The sequence below is a fragment of the Benincasa hispida genome, chromosome 11 (genome assembly GCF_009727055.1).
Source record: "Benincasa hispida cultivar B227 chromosome 11, ASM972705v1, whole genome shotgun sequence".
NCBI lineage: Eukaryota > Viridiplantae > Streptophyta > Magnoliopsida > Cucurbitales > Cucurbitaceae > Benincasa > Benincasa hispida.
Window position 1 is genome coordinate 55,672,187 of NC_052359.1, and position 24,265 is coordinate 55,696,451.

General features: G+C 32.7%; 1 protein-coding gene across 1 annotated transcript; it reads left to right on the forward strand.

The window, feature by feature from the left end:
• Positions 1–2,982: 2,982 nt before the first annotated feature.
• Positions 2,983–7,898, forward strand: LOC120091578 (subtilisin-like protease SBT4.15). The gene is made up of 7 exons (XM_039049675.1): positions 2,983–4,157; positions 5,101–5,608; positions 5,956–6,053; positions 6,134–6,355; positions 6,452–6,560; positions 6,684–6,885; positions 7,274–7,898. Exons 1-7 carry the CDS (start codon positions 3,865–3,867, stop codon positions 7,810–7,812), a joined length of 1,971 nt encoding a protein of 656 aa, XP_038905603.1. The 5' UTR covers positions 2,983–3,864; the 3' UTR covers positions 7,813–7,898.
• The last annotated feature ends 16,367 nt before the right edge of the window (positions 7,899–24,265 follow it).

Below are 24,265 nucleotides of genomic sequence, written 5' to 3' on the forward strand. Positions count from 1 at the left end.
GTCTACCAGGTCTTCTCAACAACGATGGATCAGGATGTAAGACAGGCATATTAGGGTGTGTGATCCAGTAATCTTCATGCGGTACAGGTTGAAATTGAGAAGAGTAACATTCAGCATATGTTGACAATTTGTAGTAGTTCTCAATAAAATCTTCGTAGTTCATGTTAAAATGTGAGCAAACGGCCATAAAATGCGAGCATGGAATGCCGAATGCTTGCCACTTGTTACATGAACAGTACCGCTCGGACCTGTTTAGCCTCAATATTTGAACGTTTCCTCCTTTGGCATTGAGACTATGATGGTCGATCTTCACATGAAACACACCTTCATATCGATCGTATGATTGTACTTCATGTTTACTAGATCGTGCAACCCATTTATTTATTTTTTCGTGTGCGTACCTGGATTTTTACTCCACTTAGTATTATAAAATATGTTTGAAATAAACTATTAATAAATTATATATATAAAAAATAATATTTACCAGGTGTATTTATCTTGACGCTCCAATGCATCCCTTATTTCTGCTCTTCTTTTCTCGAAATAGTTCCGCATTTGAAGAATATTATCTGAGCAAGAGCATTTATAGGCAACATTCGAGCTCCTTTGAAGACTCCATTTATGCACTTTGATAGATTTATCGTCATCCACCCATATATAAATCCTCCATCATGTGCTTGAGTCCATTGCTCTAAACTAATGTTGTAAAAAAAACTTAGACAACTTCGATTTATTCCTTTGATATCTTCAATTGCTTTGTTGAACTTTTGAATTTGAAACTGACACCCGACACGATAAACATAATTTTTCAATGAATTAAATTTATACTTTTTATTGAAGTTGCTGACGATATGTCGTAAGCAAAAACGATGGTGACATTTCAGTCTTGTCCAACCATTTGCTGGGTTGTTTACTACTGCAATTATACCAGCATGTCGATATGATATTAAACACACCTCTTCGTGTGTTACAATTTCTCTCAGGTGTTTCATACTTAGTGATCTCGAACAAGCCATCATACCGAACGATACTGTTCATGTAACAAATGGCAAGCATTCGACATTCCATGCTCGCATTTTATGGCCGTTTGCTCATATTTTAACATGAACTACGAAGATTTTATTGAGGACTACTACAAATTGTCAACGTATGCTGAATGTTACTCTCTTCAATTTCAACCTGTACCGCATGAAGATTACTGGATCACGCACCCTATATGCCCGTCTTATATCCTGAGAAGACCTGGTAAACCGAAAAGTTCATGTTATCACAACGAGATGAATTTGACAGAACCAGCCACTCGACAATGATGTGGATTTTGTAACCAGTTAGGACATAATCGAAGGAAGTGTCCTTCGTTACTAAGACGGGCTCCATATAGTTAGGGATTGAATAATAAATAATTTTTTTTTATTATATATTCATTTTATTGTATATTCAATTTTTTATATTATAATTTATTATATATTCGATTTTTTTATAATAATCTACTGTATATTCAAAAAAAATTTTTTGTAATCAATAAAGTTTTACATTATAATAATCTAATATATTCAATTTATAGTATAATAATATAATATATTCAATTTATTCAATTTATTGTCTAATGATTATTCAATTATAGTCTAATGATTATAAAATGATTATTCCGAAGACTCTCGCTCTCTCCTAAGATCTTGCTCTCTCACTCCCGCTCTCTCCTAAGATCTTGCTCTCTCACTCTCACTCTCTCCTAAGATCTCACTCTCGTTCTCTCCTAAGATCTCGCTCTCGCTCTCTCTATTATTGTTGTTATTTTTCCATTAATGATTACTAACTTTCATTTCTTCTGGAATAATCACAAACACTTTTTTTTTTATTATGGATCTACTACCAGAAACTCAATGCGTAATCTTAGCATTCAATGTGTATTCCTGAACAATCTCATTTTTCAATTATTCAACAATTTCATTTTACCAAGTTCAATGTTAGTCAGATTAGTCAATATAAACTAAATCTTGCTCTCTCCAACATTCTCACTTTGAATCTCGCTCTCTCCTAAAATTTCGCTTTGAATCTCGCTCTCTCTTAAAATCTCGTTCAACATCTCGCTCTCTCCTACTATCTCGCTTAATCTGCTTCAGACCACTTATCTCCTTAATAGCTTTGAAGTTTCGACATGTGTGTAACCTTCGACAACCTAATATACAAAATTTTGTTTGTAGACAAAGCTAATTTGGAATTGTCTTTCATTCCAAGGCATAACTTGTATCCATGCGCTTCATATTCGCCTGAGCTCGCTCCCAGAAATATAGCCATCCCCACCCCCTCACGTCAATCCCACAAGCCTCCATCTAATTTGAAATGATAAAAAATGCATACGTTGTTAGAAGCAGCTCGAGTACACAGATACATATAGTCTACCATCTCATTACTTTATTTCCTCTATGAGGGAAAAAGAAAAGTAATAAACCTGCAATCTCGAGGGTGGATGTGTGTCGAAACTTCAACTTGCAATCTCGAGGGTGGATGTGTATCGAAACTTCAACCTTCGACATCTAGCCTCGAACTCCCAAAACAACAATATTTCTCTAATAAGTTTCAAAACAACAATATTTCTCTAAAGTTTTGAAAACAACAATATTAATATTAAAGGTCCGTTCACACATGCTATAAGGTAAATCATAATTTTGTTGCTATATTAAAAAAAATATATGAGAATGTGAATTTGGAGAGGTTTGAATCATATCCATACACTGGTTGCATACTAAAATAATAATAATAATAATAATAATAATAATAATAATAATATATTTACTTTATGATAACTAAAAAATCTATATAAATTAACCAAAAAAAAAAAAAGAAAAAAAGAAAAAAAGAAAATGAGTTATTTCAAAGTTTTATATAATTTTTCTTCCACCCTTTAATTTGACCAAGTATTGAAAGTGATATTTTCAACACAACAAACATATCTTTGTGATCAGAAAAATCTAAATCCAAATAGTTATGATTACATGAAATTGATTAATTAAATGTAATCAGATTTCCTCATTTCCCTCTAAATCCTAACTATAATCTTAGAACTCACTTCCTCTCTTCTATTTATACAATTTCATAACTCACCAAATACCAAACACGATTTTACAATTCTCTCAAAATATGAATTGCAAAATGCTCAAATTACCTTTACTTCTCACTTTCATTTTCCTCTTAGCCGCCGTCGTCTCTTCAACCCATGTTGACAGAGAGGTAAAAAAAACACACCCCACCCGGCACCCATGCCGCCTCTCACGGTGGCTTCCGCCATCCTCCGACCACCGTCATTTTTTTTATTAATGTATTATTTTTTTCTTTTTTACACAGGCTTATGTTGTGTACATGGGAGCATTGCCAAAATTGGAGAGCCATGAAATTCTAGCAGATCATCATCATAGCCTCCTCGCTAATGCTGTTGGAGAGTAATTAATTATTACCCCATATATTTGTTTATTTTGTGCGAAATTCAGTAAATTTTTTATTTTATTTTGACTATTTGTTTCTTTTAATTAAATGGATTTTTAGTGAGGAATTGGCTAGAAAAGACAAGATTTATAGCTATGGAAGGAGCTTCAATGGATTTGCTGCAAGGCTCTTGCCCCATGAAGCCAACAAACTTGCAAGTTCGTCTATATTTATTTATTTTTCCTTTTTTCTTTTTTCGTTTTTAGTTTATAAATTTATTTTTTTCTCCCTATCTTAAAAGAAACACTTACCATTCATTTTTAGAAAGTGGATAACAAGTTTATATGTTTTATTTTCAAAAATCAAAAACCAAAAACTAAATCATGTTTATGTATAAAAGTGTTTCTTATGGCTAAAAAATCCGAATGAAAAAGAAAAGAAATGGAAATTGATATATATAATAATGAAAATGGAAATGCAGAGGAAAAAAATGTGGTGTCAGTATTTCGGAGCAAGAGGAGGAAACTACGTACAACAAGATCATGGGATTTTCTGGGGCTGTCGGAGGCGGCGAGCCGGCAGAACGCCGCCGCAGAATCCAACATAATCGTGGGTCTGTTGGATTCGGGGATATGGATGGAAGGTCCAAGTTTTAAAGATGATGGCTACGGTGAAATTCCTTCTAAATGGAAGGGCAAATGTGTCACTGGACATAACTTCACTGATTGTAACAGGTCTCTCTCTCTTTTTCTACTATTTCTATTTTTTAATTAATTAATTATTTATTTTTGAAAATTTGAAAATTTTCATGAATTTGGGTTAATTTTTTGTTCTTGTGGGACTCAAATGGTAATGTATTCATTTTTACACTTTTTCTTTCTTTCAAGTTTACTCCAAGGCAACGCCAGAAAAAAAAAAAAAAAAAAAGTCATTTTATTGAACTATATTTAGAATGTACCTATGACTTTTTTTCTTTGATGATGATTTACCTATTTCAACCAACTTCATGTAGTCCCATCCTCGCCCTCATCTAGCACATAATTTTTTTTTAGAGAAAAATTGACATCCTTAAATTGAGTTTGTTTCATTCTCCACATACAATTTCATGGCAAATTTAAATTTGAACAAGTTATAAGTTTGAATACCATCACTCTTATTGAATTATTTTTTTTTAAAAAAAGATGAATATAAACTCTTTAGTTTATTTTGAAAAAAATGGTGCATTTGATCATTTAAAATATATATTTCTTTTAGTGTTGAAGAATATGTGTGTTAATACGTTTTTAGTCCTAATTATTTTAACCTATTCTTAAAAATTGAGTGACTAAATACACCTTAAGGACCTGAAAGGATACATATTTAGGACTTTGGACAAACACACAAATTTCAAAATGAAGGACTAAAAATGTAATTTTATTTAAATAAATAAATAAATTGACAACCCATTTCTTTTCTATTAGAATATTAACTTTATTTTCTCCATTTTTTTCACAAGTGGAGTGAACAGCATGATCAATTAGTCTTTTTTTCTTTTTCTTTCTTTGTTTTTTTTTTTTTTGAAAAAAAGATTTAAAGTTTAATGGTTAAAATGAAAAATTGTAGGGTTAAATGTCATATAAGATACAAATAAAGGGGCAAAATAGTAATTTGACCTTATAGGATTGATCGAAACTGCAGGAAAGTTATCGGCGCGAGGTTCTTCAACCTTGAAAAAATAGACGATTCCATCAACCAAAGCCCCGCCGACGAGATCGGTCACGGTTCCCACACCGCCTCCACGGTCGCCGGAGCCGCCGTCGATGGCGCCAGTCTCTATGGCGTCGCCGGAGGCACCGCACGTGGCGGCGTCCCGGCGGCGAGAATCGCGATGTATAAAGTGTGCTGGATCGTAGGGTGCAGCGACATGGATCTACTGGCCGGATTCGACCACGCTATCGCTGACGGAGTAGACATCATATCGGTGTCAATCGGCGGCGAGTCGACGGAATTCTTTGAGGACCCGATCGCGATCGGGTCGTTTCACGCAATGGAGAAAGGGATATTGACGAGTTGCTCCGCCGGAAATAGTGGGCCGGATTTAAAGACGGTGGAGAACACGGCGCCATGGATAATGACGGTGGCGGCTTCTACGATTGATAGGGATTTCACTACCATCGTGAAATTGGGTAACAATAAGAAATTCTCTGTAAGTATCTTACAAGGGAAATTATGATCAGTAACTTCAGAAAGTTTTTATTTTCACAATTAAATCCTTTTAGAAAATTGAAATAGTTTTTATCATAATTTTTTCGAGTACATGTCAAAATTATTATAAGAAAAACATAAAAACTATCATTGAAAAAAAGGTTTCTAAAGAAGGTGAAAATTAAAAAAAAAAAAAAAAAGAGAAAAATTTGTTTTAAAATCTAACATTGCAGTAAAGAAACATTGTGTGAAACAAATCATAAAATTTAAAATCCTCTCTCATATTTTAAAATTTGTGGGACATATTATATTACATAGACAAAAAGTTTTGTGTACTAATAATTACAGGGAGTATCAGTGAACACATTTTCACCAAAAAAGCAAATGTACCCTCTAATCTCCGGATCAAATGCAGCATTACCTAATCACTCCTCTCTCGACCCAAGGTAATATAAAAACGTAACATTTTGAAACGTAGAGATGAATATTAATAATTAATTGATTAATTTTGATGGGTGCACTGCAGGTGGTGTGATTATGGGAGTCTTGACGAGAAAAAAGTGAAAGGAAAAATAGTGTATTGTTTGGGATCAGTATATCAAGAATACACAATTTCTGATCTTGGGGGCATAGGTGTAATTTCAAATCTTATGGGCACTACTGAAATTGCTATTACCACTCCTATTCCTTCCACTCATCTTTCCTCTCTAGATTCTGACTCTGTTAATGGCTATATTAACTCCACCAAGTAATTTCACTATTTAATATTATTTCTCTGCTTTATTAGTAAATTTTAATAATTACTAATCTCATTTTTAAAATTTTTAAAATTTTAAATAAATAGAAACCCTGAAGCTGTCATTTACAAAACTACCACAAGGAAGGTTGATGCTCCCTTTTTGGCTTACTTTTCTTCTAGAGGTCCTCAAACCATAGCTTCTCATATTCTTAAGGTAATTTGAAATGACATTTTAAGTTTCTTTTTTTTCTCCCTTTTAAGCTTTAAATAAATATTTCAAATGGATTTTTTTTTTCTTTTTTGGTTAAAAAAATTAAAAAAAAAAAAAAAAGAACAGCCGGACATTGCAGCACCTGGGATGAACATTTTAGCAGCATTCTCAAAATTGGCTTCAATTCCAAGCGACAGACATTCCCTTTTCAACCTTCTTTCTGGTACCTCTATGTCTTGTCCCCACGCCACCGCCGCTGCCGCCTATCTCAAAACCTTCCACCCCACTTGGTCCCCCGCCGCCATCAAGTCCGCCCTTATGACCACCGGTACCCTCCCTTTTCTTTTTTCCTTTATTTATTGCTCAAATTACTTATATGTTATTAAAACTGTTTTATGGTAGTCCTTATATTTTTTGTTTTTATTTTTTATTTTTTTTATCTTTGTATTCTTAATGTTGATTTATTTTGATCATTGAATTCTTAAATTATGATAATTTTGATCCTTTCAAAATGAAGTGAAAATAAAGCCCTGAAGGGACTAAGATCAAGATCACAAATGAATTACCAGACCATTTTAAGTAATGTGTTGGAATATTGAAATTTTAAGGATTATTTTGAAATAGTTATAAGGGTACTATTGGAATATTGAAATTATAAGGTTATTATTTATAGTTTGATAAGGAAATTTAGAACTCACCTTCTGCGAATTTTGCAGCGACCCCATTGAAGATCGGAGATAAATTAGACGCGATCGGCGGCGGCGCCGGCCAAATTAATCCGACCAAAGCGGTGCATCCAGGCCTCATTTACGATCTCTCTCGCACCTCTTACCTCTCTTTCCTCTGCTCCAATAAACGCTACTCCGGCTCCGCCCTCGCCATTCTCACCGGAGACGCCTCTTTTAACTGCTCCGCCATCCCGCTAGCGACCGGCTCCGATGCTCTCAACTACCCTTCCATGTACGTCCCCGTCGACTACGACGCCACCTCTCTTTCTGCCGTCTTCCACCGGACCGTCACACACGTCGGCTTCGGCCCATCGACGTACAGGGCGAAGGTGAAATCGCCGGCGGGTTTGTCGGTGAGGGTCTCGCCAGAGACTCTGAAATTCGATCGGGCGTACGAAAAACGGTCGTTTAAGGTGGTGGTGGAAGGGGCGGCGCCGGCGGTGGGGGATGCTCCGATGGCAGCTTCACTTGAATGGGATGATTCTAAGCATAATGTTAGGAGCCCAATTTTGGTGTTTAAGGTTTAATTTAATTTAATTTGTTCATATCTGTGTTTATTTATTTTGGGTTATTGTTGATCTTAGACAGAGTAATACTAAATAGTTGTCTTGTTAGAACATTTTATGAGGTTTATGTTTTTGTTTAATTACTTTTTTTGTTTCCTACTTTTATTTAGATGAGATTGTTTTTTTTATCCCTTACTTTTCAAACTTCAATACACCACCAAATATTTGTCATAAGAATAGTTTTACGATAATTATACTAATTCCTGACCATTCGAATAATGTGTCTTTCTTCAATTTGATTATTTATGAAAAGATACTATATTTACTATGGAAAATTTAAAAAAAAAATAATCACATAACATTTATTATAACAATATTAATTCTGGAACTCATTGTACAAATACAAAATTTATTTTATGTTTCAAAGTAAATAATAGAATACAAATTTGTTTTAAAAACCTTTGTAAAAATTACAACTATATAAATTCATGCTTGTTTGATTTGATTTGTGATTTGTTTCTTTGAATTATGTTGCAAATTGAAACTTGAGGAAAAGACGAGGGGTGAACATATTCATAAAAATGTTTTTTAAAAAAAAATCTCAACCCTCATTTTAAACCTAGACAAAATATGTTATTGATACAATATTTTGTTAATTTTCATATGATATAATAAAACCGTCAATTTATCTTTCATATTGACAATTGATAAATGCTTTTGAATATAAAAGTGATGTACATGTCGACGAACATTTTTAAAATTATTCTTACCTCTTAAACTCATAAATAAAAGCAGCACACTTTTAAGTGTGCTTTTAAAGTTAACAAATCAGTGTAGAGCATATTACCCATCTTGTATTTAGATCTTCATAGAAAAAGGGTATTTTAAAGTAACAAATAACCATTTCATTTTTATTTTATAAATTTGTATTGATTTTCTTATCATTTTAAAAAACATTTGAATTCATAATAAATAATATTTGTAGTACTTTTGAAAACATCCATTAAAAAATCTATAATATATTAAAAAATGAGAATATTGAAAAAAACATTTTTTAACACTTTTATTCCTTCTCTAATTTACTTATTTATAAAACATGCAATTAAAAATAGTATATAAGTAATTAATTATTATTTATCGATATAGTACACAATTAATTAATAATTATTAATTATCAATAATGAGTGTAATAGAAATTCAAAAGTTTGATTATAAAAAAGTTTCTCCTACTTGGGTTTTTCTTTTAATTTAATTATAAAAAATGAGAATCTAATAATTTTAGAATTCAAAAAGTTTGATAACTCTTAATTTCTACCACTATAAAAATGAGTGTTCTTGATCACCATTTTCTACTGACACTTAAATTTTCACTTTTGAATCTTTGATGGATTTGTATAAGAGTGTTTTTCTTTTTCTTTTTTTTTTTTTTTTGGGTCTTCAAAGTATGTTTATTTAAATATTTGGTAAAAAAAAAAAATCGATGGTCTATCTATTTTGAGGGATTGTGTATAGCTAGGGTCTTGAATTTTATTGTTCACTTTTTTTTAGGGATGCTTTTTTTAATTGTTATTTTATAATTAATATATTATTATTTTATTGAAAATGATGGTTCAAAAACCATAGATCAATCTCTTACATGCTTATGTTTCTTTTGTTTTGAATAAAAGATCATATATAGCCTTATGTATACAGAAAATTTTAATCAATTATAGTTAATAAATTAATTAATTATCACACTAGATTAAATAATAAAAAAGGTAGTCATTAAATTGACCCACTAAAAAATCCATATCCTAGCGTTTCTATCATTATAAAAGATTTCATATAATTACTTATAAATATAGCAAAACTAACTATAAGTATTTGAAAATTTGAAAATTTTAGTATATTTTTGTTAAGAATAATGATGATTTTTAATACTATATTTTTATATTTACATAATATATTGATAATGTGATCGAATTTATAATATATAGTGATTTATAGTAAATGAAAATATAGCTTCTTATTATAAAAAAATAAAAAGATATCACATATAATAGAGTATTAATTTTTACTTAAAATTTAAATAATAAATATGGTTTATGAACTAAAATTAGTACTTTAAAAATGAGAGGATTTTCTCCATAAGTTTAATATTTATTTTTAAAAACGAACCATTTTTAGTTTTTAAATTAATTAAAAAAATTATTAGTAAATAGTTAGATTAAGATTATATTCACATGAACTATAGCATATTAACAATTAAATAGTAATATATTATAATAACATATAAAATGAATCCTAAGTACTTTTTAAAAATAAGTTTATTAAAAAATATTTTATCCAACTTATTAAAAAACTATATCTATTTAAAAATTTTTAAAATCAAAACGCACGTGCATTTGTACGTGATAAAGTACTAGTAATAATAAAACGAAAAATTCATAGATAAAAACAATATTTTATTTCAAGGGTTATTTTTTTAAAGGACTAGTTGCAAGCATGCTAAAATAAATTATATAAATTAGGCACATATATACACAATATAAAATTTACAAAAACAGCAAAATCGGTTAGCTCAACCAAATTTAAATGAGACATTGAAATTGAAAAGTAAAAAATTGCTCTCACTGAGTCATTAATCATTGATGTGAATATTTTGTATTGCATGCAAATGTACGTGGTTAAGTTATAATATTAAAATGGCTTGTAAGCTGAGTACTGTCCTCTGAGATCAAACTAACAAGTTATTATTTAGCTATCTTAAAATTGTGTCAATTTTAGTTGAGGAATTGGAATCTAGTTGAATTTGTGATTTTGTAAAACAGAAGATAGCAAGAAAAGTGTTTTAAGATATGAGAATAAAAGCGTTATAGGGTATTGAATCTGTTAATTACTTCATTAGATCTATTCTAGCCAATTCATGGAATCATGTATAAACAATATGCCTAAGTCTAGAAACTTAATTCAAGATCACTTTCTCTAAAAAATAACCTATTCTCATACAACTTAGTTGATAACTAATCTCATGAAATCAAATCAAGAAACAAGGCATTAGGAATTGTCATTAACAATTTTCACTATTAACCTAACTATAATCATGATAGATTAATAACGATTTAATGGTATAGATCTGGTTAATCTCTCAATTAAACATTCAACCTAACAATTATTAGTGATCAATCAATAAAAATAAAACATGATACCATTAAAAAGCAAAGTGTTCAACAAACATCCATGAAAAGAAGTAAATTCAATCTAAATTCATAACAACTTCATCAATACCCTAAAACAATAAGTTTAGCCACTCATAACTTGCAAAAACATATTTTCATACATCAACTTAAGTATAAGATTAAGAGAAAGAAAAGGAAATCGAAGAATCCTCCAGGCTCGACTCGATCATCACCTCGGAAACTCCAACGACCTTTAAAATATCCCTCAAATTCTCTAACTTTTAAACATAAACTTTCTTTTAGGTCTCAAATTTCGATCTAACCCTCAATTCAGTTAGAACCCTCCTTCTATTAGGTCAGAATGTCGTCCAATTATATAGAAGATGAGAAATTTGGAACAAAATCCTTGACAAAATTATCAGATTTTTCAAATAAAGAAAGATAACGTTACGACGCTTCGACACAACATTGCAACATTGGTTTGATTCTGCCGTAGCGTTGCAATGCACAGGCTTAGCATTACAACGCTGCCTTCTTAAGTGCAGCTACTGCCTTCTGGTGTTAATCACCGCTTCATGTCATATCGTTGCAATGCTCTCCTACCTTTTAGTATATTGACATTTTCCCTCTCTTTACTTTACTCCCTTTGGTCTATTGCTCGATTTTGACTCATTTAAGCATAATTTAGTCCTTTTTTTTGAATATTTTGAGTTAATTCACTTCTCGATCATAAATCTTGAAAATCACTAGCAAAAACGTCAAATATGATAAAAACACATTAAAAACAACCCTAAATATAAGGCAAATAATGTACATTTTGTGTGCATTTCACCATCCCAAACTTAAGATTTTGCTAGTCCCGAGCAAAGAAGAAAGAAGAAAATAGAAAAAATTCTAAATAAGTGTACTAATGATTCATGCCTCAGAGAATAGTCAGTTGAGAACTCAAGCATAAACATTCAAGCAAGTCTATCATTATGGTCGTCCATCGCCAAATCTAATCATCTCCCATATGTATGTGCAAGTCACATTCAATTTAAAACTCAGAAGCCAAAATTAGGTTCAAGAAATCTTCACCAGTTTTCCCCATACTCTGGCTCACGCACCAATCATCAAGTATCCACACATTTCAAGAAAGTAATACATAGGGGTACTAGCTTTCACACACTCACTGCAGGGAACCGTACCTAGTCATTTCCCAGGTGTCCTAACTGACCACAAGAAGGTAGCTCTTTTTACCCCCATCCATGCATACATGTTACATGTTTACAAAGCATAAAAGAGAATTTTTCTTTTAAACACATGAGCATACACTCTTTCTTTTCAAAGTCTAACAGAATATTATTTTCTTTCCTCTTAGTCTAACATTATAAATCATCATGCCATCTACTCTCCAACCAGTGGGGCCTTTCGAGGTGACAACCAAATACATTATACATGATTCTAGTTTTAGTTAACATTTCTAAATTGAAGTGACTACATGCTCATGATATGAGAAACTCAAAGAGGGACATAGTAGATCATACTTCAAGATATTACTCCCCTATTTCCACTATGAGTCATCAACATGTATATTCAAGTCTCATCATGGAAAATCAACATCAACAACACACAACGAAGAACCAATCTAAGTATTCTCAATTCACAATTAAAATTTAATTTTTTTTCTTTTCACAAAAAAATGCATATCATCAATAAAAACACATTAGCATGCATAGTAGGATAAAAACAAACACCACAAAAGTACAAATGTCCTCTCCACCCCAAACTTAAAAATATACATTATCCTCAATGCGTAAGAAAGATAGAAATATAAGTCTAGGAGTGTACGAGAGCCCATCAAATAGACTTTAGGACTGATTATTTTTGTGTTGGACAAAGATCTTGAAAAAAATAAAAACTATGAGTGACTTTCTGATTTTAAAAGAAAAAACTAAATAAAAAATAAAGAAAAATAAAGAAATGAATAAAAATATTGGGTTGTCTTCCAACAAGCGCAATTTAACGTTTTCTAACTAGATGGGGCATATCAATCATGTTGGATCCCAATGAGATTTTGTCATGTCAATCTTAGAACATCGTGGAATAAAAAATATTCGCCCACACTGGCATTAAAAAAACAATCATCATTTAAATTAACATTGCTAGTAAAAGTATCATGTATAGCTTCTTCCTCCTATATCTCAACATCTCCTTTACAAATACAATCAATAACATTCAATGTATCATCTTATGAAGATTGAATGAATAGAGTGTGAAAAGGTATAATAGATTAATTATTAAACAATTTTTTATCTAATTATATTTAATTATAACATATAAAAACTTTGGTATGTCAAAAGGTTTTCTAATTTTTTTCCCCATTTCATTAACTCTAAGATTTGTTTTTATAAGATTCATTTCACAAAAATTTGAAAAACTTTGTTTTAAGGTTATTATAAAATTCAAGCATTTGATAAGAATAATTAATAAACTAATTAAGACTCTGATGATAGGATAAACTTTTTTTAAAATATTGACCCATTAAGAAAATCTATATCCTAATGTTTCTATTATTATAAAAAAAATTCATATAACTACTTATAAATAAACCAAAACTAACTCTACGTATTTGAAAATTTGAAAATTTTAGTATATTTTTGTTAATAACAATGATGATTTTTAATACTATATTTTTATATTTACATAATATATTGATAATATTTATCGAATTTATAATATATAGTGATTTATAGTAAACGAAAATATAGTTTCTTATTATAAAAAATAATAAAAATATATCGCATATGATAGAGTAGTTAAAGATATATTATTATAAATATTAATTTTTACTTAAAATTTAAATAATAAATATAGTTCTATGAACTAAAATTAGTACTTAAAATTTGAGAGATTTTTCTCCCTAAATTTATTATTTAATTTTTAAAAACTAACTATTTTTAGTTATTAAATTAATTAAAAAATTATCAGTAAATAGTTAGATTATGATTATATTCACATGAACTATAATATATTAGCAATTAAACAGTATATTATAATAACATATAAAATGAATCCTAAGAACTTTTTAAAATAAATTTATTAAAACATATATTATCCAACTTATTAAAAAATATATATCTATTTTAAGTCTTTTTAAAATCAAAACACAAGGGAATAATAAAATGAAGAAATTCATAAATAAAAATAATATTTTATTTTTAGGGTAATTGTTCTAAGGGCTAGTTGCAGACATGCCAAAATAAGTTATACAAATTAGGCCCATATCCACACAATATAAAATTTGCAAAAATAGCAAAATTGGTCAGCCCAACCTAATTTAAAATGAGACATTGAAATTGAAAAATAAAAAATGGTCTCACTGATTTACTGACCGTCTGGACTTTGATTGCTATCCAATTATTATATGATTGTTATCTGATTTTTATTTGATATTGATTGCTATATGATTGATAATAGTACAAATTGCTATTTGATTATTGCTTGATTATTATATGATACTAATTACTTACACCGATTATTATTTCAGTTTTATTTCACTTTCGATTTTTTAAGCATTAGTTCTTCTCTTTTACTTTTACACATTTTGCTAACCTTTTATTTTTTGTCAATTAGTTAGTAGTTTCTGATATTGCCATATGATTACATTCTATTTTTTATCTTACATTTAGCAGTTTTTGATATTGTCACTCGATTGACATCTGGTTACCTCTATTTTTTGTCACATAATTTAATCATAGTTTATAATATTGTCATCTGATTGTCTTTTGATTGTTATCTGATTTCTATATGAATTTTTACTATATCATTTGACTATTATTTGATTGACATATGGTTAAATCGAATTGCTATCTGATTACTCTTTGATACCGGTTGTTATTTAATTACTATCTCATTGTTATCTTATATTAATTGCCAATGATATATTTATCTACTATCTAATTGTTGTCTAATTGTTATTCATATTGATTATAAATTGATTGTTAATGATACCGATTGCTATCTGATTACTATCTGATAATAATTGTCAATAATATTGATTGCTATCTGATTTATGTTTGATTACTATCTGATACTAGTATATTGTTTATATGTATTTTTATATACTTTAAAATTATCGTGCTTATAAATGAAATATACATGTTTTACTTCAAAATAAGTTATTGATTGGATGTTGTTTGGTGTTAGATATATTGGTGATACACTTAGAATGTTGATTGTTGTTAGTGAAGGAACTCATTTTAAAATAGATCATTAAGTAGAAGTGGATTGTCCAAATTCCATTTTTATTGAAAACTAAATTTACAATAAACATACAAGCTATGCATTCATAAACAAATTACAATATGCTTTTTACAAGGAAAAAGGGATCAAGAGATATTACCTTTGAATAATCTTTCTTCTTGTAAATCCCTCGAACAATCACAAACTCAAACTCAGCAAAAAACTTGAAAACCTTCTTCAAGAACTTCACAAACCAAATAGAGACACTACCACAGGGAGCCTTTAGTATTTTCAGGGTGAGAACCCAGGAGTGATGGGCTCTGACTATTTTGGTTAGAAGGGTTTGTTTGAGTTTTGGAGGAAGAAGAAGATTGAAGCATAGAATGATTTTGCAAATTTCTATCGTATAGACAATCTCTCCAATCGTGTAGCCAATCGTAGTGTTCAGCCATATGTGTGTTTTTCTGGAAGAAGAAGAAAAAAAAAAATTTCTTTTTAATTCATTTTTGCAAAAAACCAATTAACCACCCACTAATGTGGTTGGAGAGAAAATAGGAATTTATTACTCAAAATAATAAAATAATATAAATAAATATGATAACTAACTTATAATATTATATTTATATTTAACTATATGTTATATCAAATATAACACATAACCTATAGTTTTAATATTGCATCATATACAATATAAACTATAGTTTCTTATCTCTATTTTATGGCTTTTAATATAAATCATATTTATATTAGATTTAACAACTATGAATCTCATTCATAAAATATATATATGAATCTCATTCAAATATTTGTTTCCTCCAATTAAACTATAATGTATCAAATACATTATAACAATTATATCATATGTAATTGAATCAATTTAGTTATATCATATATAATTAAATTCCCTCTTATTAATTTGAACAATTCAAATTAACCAAAAAACTGATTCTCAACTAAATCCTTTTGAGCTACCAATGAGACCTTATGGACCTGTAGCTTGAAGTTCCAACCGTACGTGAATAATTAATTAAACTCTTTAATTACATTATCCACCATCTGTTAAATGTTGGGCACTCCACTATAGACTGACAGCTGCACTTTTAGAACTACAGATATATTTATGTGTCCATTAGATATAACCAATCAACAGTTCGATGACCCTTCACAAATTTCTCGTGAGTACAGCTAGGCCAAATTACCGTTTTGTCCCTATAGTTATATCTAACTCCTTAAGTACCATTGATCCCTCTAATGAACAATAGATTCTAGTCCCTTTATGACTAAACCCTTCTCGGGCCAGGAGAGAGTGGCGCCACATTATTTAAGATTCAAAATCAGCCCTTAAGGGAGCAATTTATCTACTTACCCTTGCTTCGGGGAAGAAGTGAATTCTATCTTGTGTAGCTATGTACGTTCCCAACTCCCCATTCAGATGAATCCCCAAATTGGTAGGCTTGTTGAGTCGGCGATTTGGCTACTCTCACCCATACAAATCAAAGGACCGCCCTCATAGGCAGGAGTTCACAACTCACTCAGGATTAAGGTCATGTTACATATGGTCATCCTGTGAAATGAAAGTCTCTATTATGAATGACGTTATATAATGAGACTAAACATTTCGTAGTCTAGTTTTATACAAACTCCTTTGTATAGAATATCCCTGCTCGCATGTCTAATATATGAATAATCAGGATCAGATAATTTATAATACTTTACAACAATTGTAACACCTAAAAAGCGAGCCATACTCGTAGTATTACCAGGATAAGGTACCCAGCCGTATCCATTTACTACAGACCATTTAGGTTATCACTTAAACATGATCCACCTGTATGTCTCCACATATATGTTTAAGTTACAACGATAACCTTGGATGTTAGTTTATTGGTTTGTGGTTAATACAACTAAAATATCACATATTTTATAGACAAAGTGAATAAAATATCATATATTATTAATCACATAAGAGTTTGTTCATACAATGTTTACAAACTATAGGACCCTACGAGATTTAGGGCGTCAACCCCAATAATCTCCCACTTGTCCTAAATCTAGTGGGGTGTACAAGATGATAAAATACAAGTACACAAAACAATAAAGTAGGGTATAACATGCCCAATACAAGATCTCCCACTTGCCCTAGTCTAGTTGTGGTCTATCCCATAGATCCATACTCTGCAAGTGACCCTCAAACACTGTAGCCGTGAGGGCTTTCATAAACAGATAACCAACGTTGTGCTTCGAAGCTATCTTCGTGACAATCACGTCCCCTCGATGCACAATCTTTCAGATGAGATGATACTTCCACTTTATGTGCTTGCCACGCTTATGACTCTGAGGCTCATAGGAATTAGCCATAGTACCACTATTATCATAATAAAGTATAATGAGCTTTGACATGTTTGGAACAACTTCCAGATTAGTCAGAAATTTCCTAAGCCAAACGACTTCCTTAGCAATTTCATAAAGCCGCTACATACTCAGCCTCCATGGTGGAGTTCGCGATGCACCCCTGCTTGGTGCTTCGCCATACAATTGCCTCTCCGTTAAGAGTGAACACTGATCCTGATGTGGATTTCCTAAAATCCCTATCAGTCTAAAAATCAGAGTTCGTGTATCCTGTAAGGATCAAATCCTTAGAACCATACACAAGCATGTAGTCCCTCGTTCTCTGTAGATACTTGAGGAGGTCTTAATGGTTGTCCAGTGATCTAATCCTGAATTAGACTGATATCTACTGACTATCCCTACTGCATAGCAGATGTCAGGTCTAGTACATAACATCGCATACACCAAACTGTCCACTGCAGGTGAATAGGGGACCCGTCTCATATCCTTAACCTCTTGAGGTGTCTTAGGACATTGTTCCTTAGACAATATAACTCCGTGCCTGAAAGGTAATAGGACCTTCTTGGAGTTCTACATCGAATACTTGACAAGCATCTTGTCAATATATGACGCCTGAGACAATGCTAGCATTTTGTTCTTTCGATCTCAAAAGATCTAAATACCTAGAACAAACTGAGCCTCTCCAAAATCGTTCATTTGGAATTAGGTCGCTAGCCAGTTCTTAATTGTAGTCAATAAACCTACATCATTCCCAATGAGTAGGATATTATCTACATACAACACTAGAAAACTACTGAACTATTGATGATCTTCTTGTAGACACAAGGCTCATCAACATTCTGATCAAAGCCATAAGATTTGATCGCAGTATCAAACCTTATATTCCAAGATCAAGATGCCTATTTTAGTCCATAAATGGACCGATTAAGCTTGCAAACCTTTTGCTCTTGACCTTGGACTATGAATCTCTTGGCCTGCACCATATAAATGGTCTCCTCAAGATTACCATTCAGAAAAGCAGTCTTGACATCCATTTAACATATCTTATAGTCATAATATGAGGCAATAGATAGGAGGATCCGGATAGACTTCGCATGGCAACAGGCGAGAAAGTATCCTCATAGTCAACTCCCTCTACCTGGGTATAACTCTTTGCCACTAGTCTAGTCTTGAAGGTTTGCACCTTCCCATCAGCACCTCGTTTCCTCTTATAGATCCATTTGCAACCTATAGATTTAACCCCATCAGGTTGATCTACAAGATCACAAATTGAATTGAAGTACGTAGACTCCATTTTGAGATCCATGACCTTGATCCATTCATCTCTGTCAACATCCTCCATTGCCTTCTTGTAAGACAGTGGATCCTCAACCTCACAATCAGCTACCATAGCTAGGATTTCAGTTAAACCCACATAACAAATAGGTGAGTTCGCAACCCTCCCACCACGTCGAGGTTCTCTCAACACTTGAGGTGGATTTTGAAGGAAATCAAATCCGAGATTTCAATGAGCAGCGTAAATAAGATCATTTCAAATTACAATCATGAATGAACATTGCAAATTACAGTCGTACAGAAATATACAGTTATGCAATTAATATAGAAATTACAGCATGAATAACTACAAATGAACAAGGAGATAACTCTACAAACATTTGTAGACTCGTCTCCACGCTCCTTGCTCACGAACACTCGAACACAGCAACCTCGAATGCTCGAACAACACGATCGCAACTCTGCACGAACACTTCACGCTCGTCCTCAACGATCGCCTTGGTCACGAACTCCTTAACAACATGAACGGCCTCCACAAAACCTCGACGATGTCGAGTTGAGTATGACACCACCAAGAAGTTTACCTTGGTATTCTTGATATGAGAATCCAGAGGGTGGGCTCTGTTCGAACATGTTATGAGGAAGACGAAAGAGGAAAGAACAATCGTGTACACGATCGGGCAAGTGGGAGAAGATAGAGACCTATTGTATAGATCAATGCCCAATCGTTTAGCTAAAGCTAAGCGATCGTATAGTAAAAGCTAAGCGATCGTTTAGCTCAGTGTCTGTCGCCTACAAACACTACACGATTGTTTACTAAAACACGCTGTCACTTAGTAAATCGGTATTTACTTGACAAGCACCCGTGAGTTTCCTTTTTCGAGAGAAATCTCAAAACAATCTTTTGTAAAAACTTGTAAAAATTACTAAAATTAGGAAAACAATTTTCCTTTTATCTCACGGTTACCATGAAAACCACCAATAACCTCCTACTCAATTGGTTATTAAAGAAAAAGAATTAATTATCCAATAATTAGTATTATTTTAAATATAAATGATAACCAACTTATCATACTATATTTATAACCTATAGTTTTAATATTTCATCTCATGGAACATATAAACCATAGTTCTTTTTCTATTCCATGGTAATGTAAATCTCATTTACATCAATCCTCCACTAGATGTATCTCATACATCATATCGATTATATCATATATAATCAAAATATCTCTTGTCAATTTGAACATTTCAAATCAACACCAAGAACTAATCTTCAACTAAACCATTGAGCTACCAAGGGGACCTTGTGGACTTGTAGCTCGAAGCTCCAACGATACGTGAATAATTGACTAAAGACCGATAACTGAACTTCCTTACCACAGATATATTATGTGTCCATCTTAACCAATCACCAGTACGACAACCCTTCATAGATCGCTCGTAAGTACAGTTGGGCCAATAACCGTTATGTCCCTGTAGTTACATCTAACTTCTTAAGTACCACTGATCCCTCTAATGAACATAAGTCATAGTTCTACTATGACTGAGTCCTTTCTTCCAAAGAGAAGCTGTGGCCACTATGTTGAAGCCTCGGAATCAGCTCTTAAGGGAGCAATCTCTCTACTTATCCGTATTTCGGGAAATGAGTGAATTCCATCTTGTGGATTGAGTTCCCAGCTCTCAATCAGACAAGTCCCTAAAAAGATAGGCATGTTGAGTTGACAATCTGACCACTCTCACCCATACTAATCAAAGGACTACCTTCAAAAGCAGAAGTTCCCAAAACACTCAGGATTAAGGTCGTGTCACCTATGGTCATTTAAGTGAGATGTAAGTCTCTAGTATTAATAGTGTTATATACAGAGTCTAGTCACCTCGTGGTCCAGGTCTTATATAAACTCTTTGTATAGGACACCCCTACTCACACGTCTCCACAGGAATAGTCAGAATCTACCATCTGTAGTAGTTTACAACACTTGCAAACCTCTACAAAGCAGGTCGTATCCGTAGTGCCACCAGGATCAAGTATCCCACTGTAATCCTTATACTACAAACCTATTTAGGTTATCACTTAAGGCAAGATCCATTTGTATATCACATATACATGCTTAAGTTTACATAAGATAACCAAGGAGCTTTGTTTATTGGATATGAGTAAATGCCAGAATTAAATAGCACTTATTTTATTAATTAAACAATGTGTATCTTTACAAAACAACGAGATTCCGGAAGAATTAGGAAACCAATCCCAACAGATTTGACCTACTAGATGAACCTACTTCAACAACTCTTGTTGAGGTAATATGCTCTTCAACAACTCTTATTGAAGATTCAGTAGTTTCTTTGGAAATCTCATTCAACACAATTTTACTTCTGGGTCTGTGCTCCCTTATGTCGTCTTCCTCAAGAAAAGTAGCATTTATCGATACAAATACTTTGTTTTCTTTAGGATCAAAGAAATAACCACCTCTTGTTCCCTTGGGGTAGCTTACAAATAGGCATAACCTTGAACGTGGTTCCAGTTTCTTAGGATTAGCCTCAAGCACATGTGTTCGGTAACCCTAGATTCTGAAATGACGTAAACTAGCTTTACGACTATTCCATAACTCTAGAGGTGTTTTGGCAACACTTTTAGAGGAAACACAATTCAGGATATAAGCTGCAGTATCCACTGCATAACCCCAAAACGAGTCAGGTAAGGATGCGTAACTCATCATAGACTGAACCATGTCTAATAGGGTTTGATTTCTCCTCTTTGATACACCATTTTGCTGAGGTGTACCAGGGGCTGAGAGTTGGGATACTATTCCATGTTCTATCAAATAGTTCTGGAATGTCAAATCCATAAACTCTCCACCTCGATCATATCGAAGTGTTTTAATCGTTCTATTTAATGCATTCTCGACTTCAGCCTTGAATTCTTTGAACTTTTCAAAAGACTAAAACTTATGTTGCATTTAATAAACGTACCCATACCTTGAATAATAATCAGTAAAAGTGATGAAATATTCATAACCTCCCCTAGCTCTTACATTCATCGGACCACCACTAACTCTAGAGGTTCTTTGGCCTTATGACCTTTTTCAGTAAAAGGCCTTTTAGTCATCTTGCCTTCAAGGCATGACTCACACATAGGTAAATAATTTTTTTCTAACTCGCTTAGAAGTCCATTCTTCACCAACCTCTCAATCCTATTGATATTGGTGTATCCTAGCCTTAGGTGTCAAAGTTGGGCATTTTCCTTAGGAGAAATTCTAGGTCGCTTATTTTGAGTTACGACAGTTTTAAACATCTCTATGTTATGGAGTGCATTTGTTACTAACGGCCTTAGCACATACAAATTATTTTCCAGTTTAGCAGAACATATATCAACACATTTCTTAGTAATAAACAATTTATTATAAGAAAATTTTAGATGATAAGAATGTTCTAAAAGACACTTTACAGACACTAAATTCATTTTTAAATCAGAAACAACAAATACATCATTCAAAATGAGAAATTTGTTCTGTAAAGATAACCATCCCACTGCACAGCTGAGACGATGTGTTCGGTTCCAAATCGCATCATCATCTCTCCAGCATCAAGTTGCCACCAGGAACTGATTCCCTGAAATGAAGAACAAACATGGTTAGTGGCCCCAGAGTCAATAATCCAGGCAGAATCATCATTCTCCACTAAATAAGTTTCAAGACAAGTAAATCATATTTACCTTGTTTCGTCTTCTTCTTTTCTGCCAAATATCTGGGGCAGTTCCACTTTCAGTGTCTGTCTTAGTTGCAATGGAAACACTTTCCCTTGTCAACCCTCACTGGTTGTCTACCCCTTGGAGCAACAACTCTTGGGTTAGTAGTAGCCTTCCTCTTTCTACCCTTCTTCTTCTTCCACTTTTTGGTGCCGGAGGAAGAAGGTGCAGACTTAGTTCCAAAGGTCGAACCTTTGTGGAACTTTTTAGATGATGAAGCAACATTTGCTTCACCCTTATTCTCCTTGATTTTCAACAAGGATTGGAAAGTCTGCAGCTCATTGAGCAGAGTAGTCAGATTGTAGTCAATCCTGTTCAGAATAGCATTGCTACGAAAGTGAAGGAAGCTATCTGGTAAAGATTCCAAAACGATGCTAATCTGGCTGGCCTCATCGATGCTTGACCTATTCATCTCCTCTACATTGAAGTGGATCATCACATTAAGAATGTGTTCTCGAATAGATGACCCCTCTTGCATACGTGAATTGAAGATGTACTTGAGAGCGTCGTGCCTGAGCTGTGCGGACAGTTGTCCGAACATTCCCCTCAGGAACTCCATGATCTCACGTGCAGTGACCATGGATTCATACTTCTTAGCCAAGACTTCGTTAAGGCTTATCAAGATATACGATCGGGCCTTCTCGTTTTCCTTTGTCCAACGCTCATAAGCTTTCCGAACATTTCCAGCAGCAGTAGTAGTTGGAATGGGAGGAAACTTCTTCATTAGGACAAAACGTAAGTCATCGATGATTAAAATCGTGTTTATGTCGTTTTTCCAACTAGCGTAATTTTCGCCAGCTAATTTGTCGGTGGCAATTAAACATAGAGTCGCGGTTGCCATATTAAATTGCTGAAAAAGAACAAACTTAATTAAGTCTATTTTCATTAAACCACTTTTAGAAAATCGATCATGTTTTAGCAAAATAGTCTGGTGTACCCTAAGGGACATCTATTTTGCAATGATGCTTCAGTGAGACAGGAAAAAATCACCGTAGGGTGATCAAGTGCCCCTTCACTGAAATGAGACATTCTCAACCATTAAACAGAAAAAACTCCTTGTAACTGAATCTAATAGTCACTATTGTTCGGTCTAGAATTTGTTAACATCCTTAACAATTATGTATAAGTGTAGCTCCTCATTTTAGGTTCTAGATGTTGGGATTGGTGTCTTAATTCTCCCAGAGTCTTGTAGTTTGTAAACTGTACATATTGTTATGAATAAAATAAGAGTTATTTCATTCTGGCATTTACTCATATCCAATAAACAAAGCTCCATGGTTATTATATGAAAACTTAAGTATGTATATGAGATATACAAGTGAATCATGCCTTAATTGATAACCTAAAAAGGTCTGTAGTATAAGGATTAAGAAGAGATACCTGATTCTGGTGATAGATACCTGATTTTGGTGACACTACGGATACGACTCGCTTTGTAGAGGTTTACAAGTGTTGTGAACTACTATAGATGGTAAATCCTAACCATTCATGTGGAGACATGCGAGCGGGGGTGTCCTATACAAAGAGTTTGTATAAGACCAGACCACGAGATGACTAGTCTCTTTATATAACGTCATTGATACTTGAGACTTACTTCTCATCTAAATGACCATAGGTGACATAACTTTAATCCTGGGTGTTTTGGGAACTTCTGCCTTTGAGAGCGGTCCTTTGATTAGTATGGTGGGAGTGGCCAGATTGCCAACCCAAGAAGCCTACC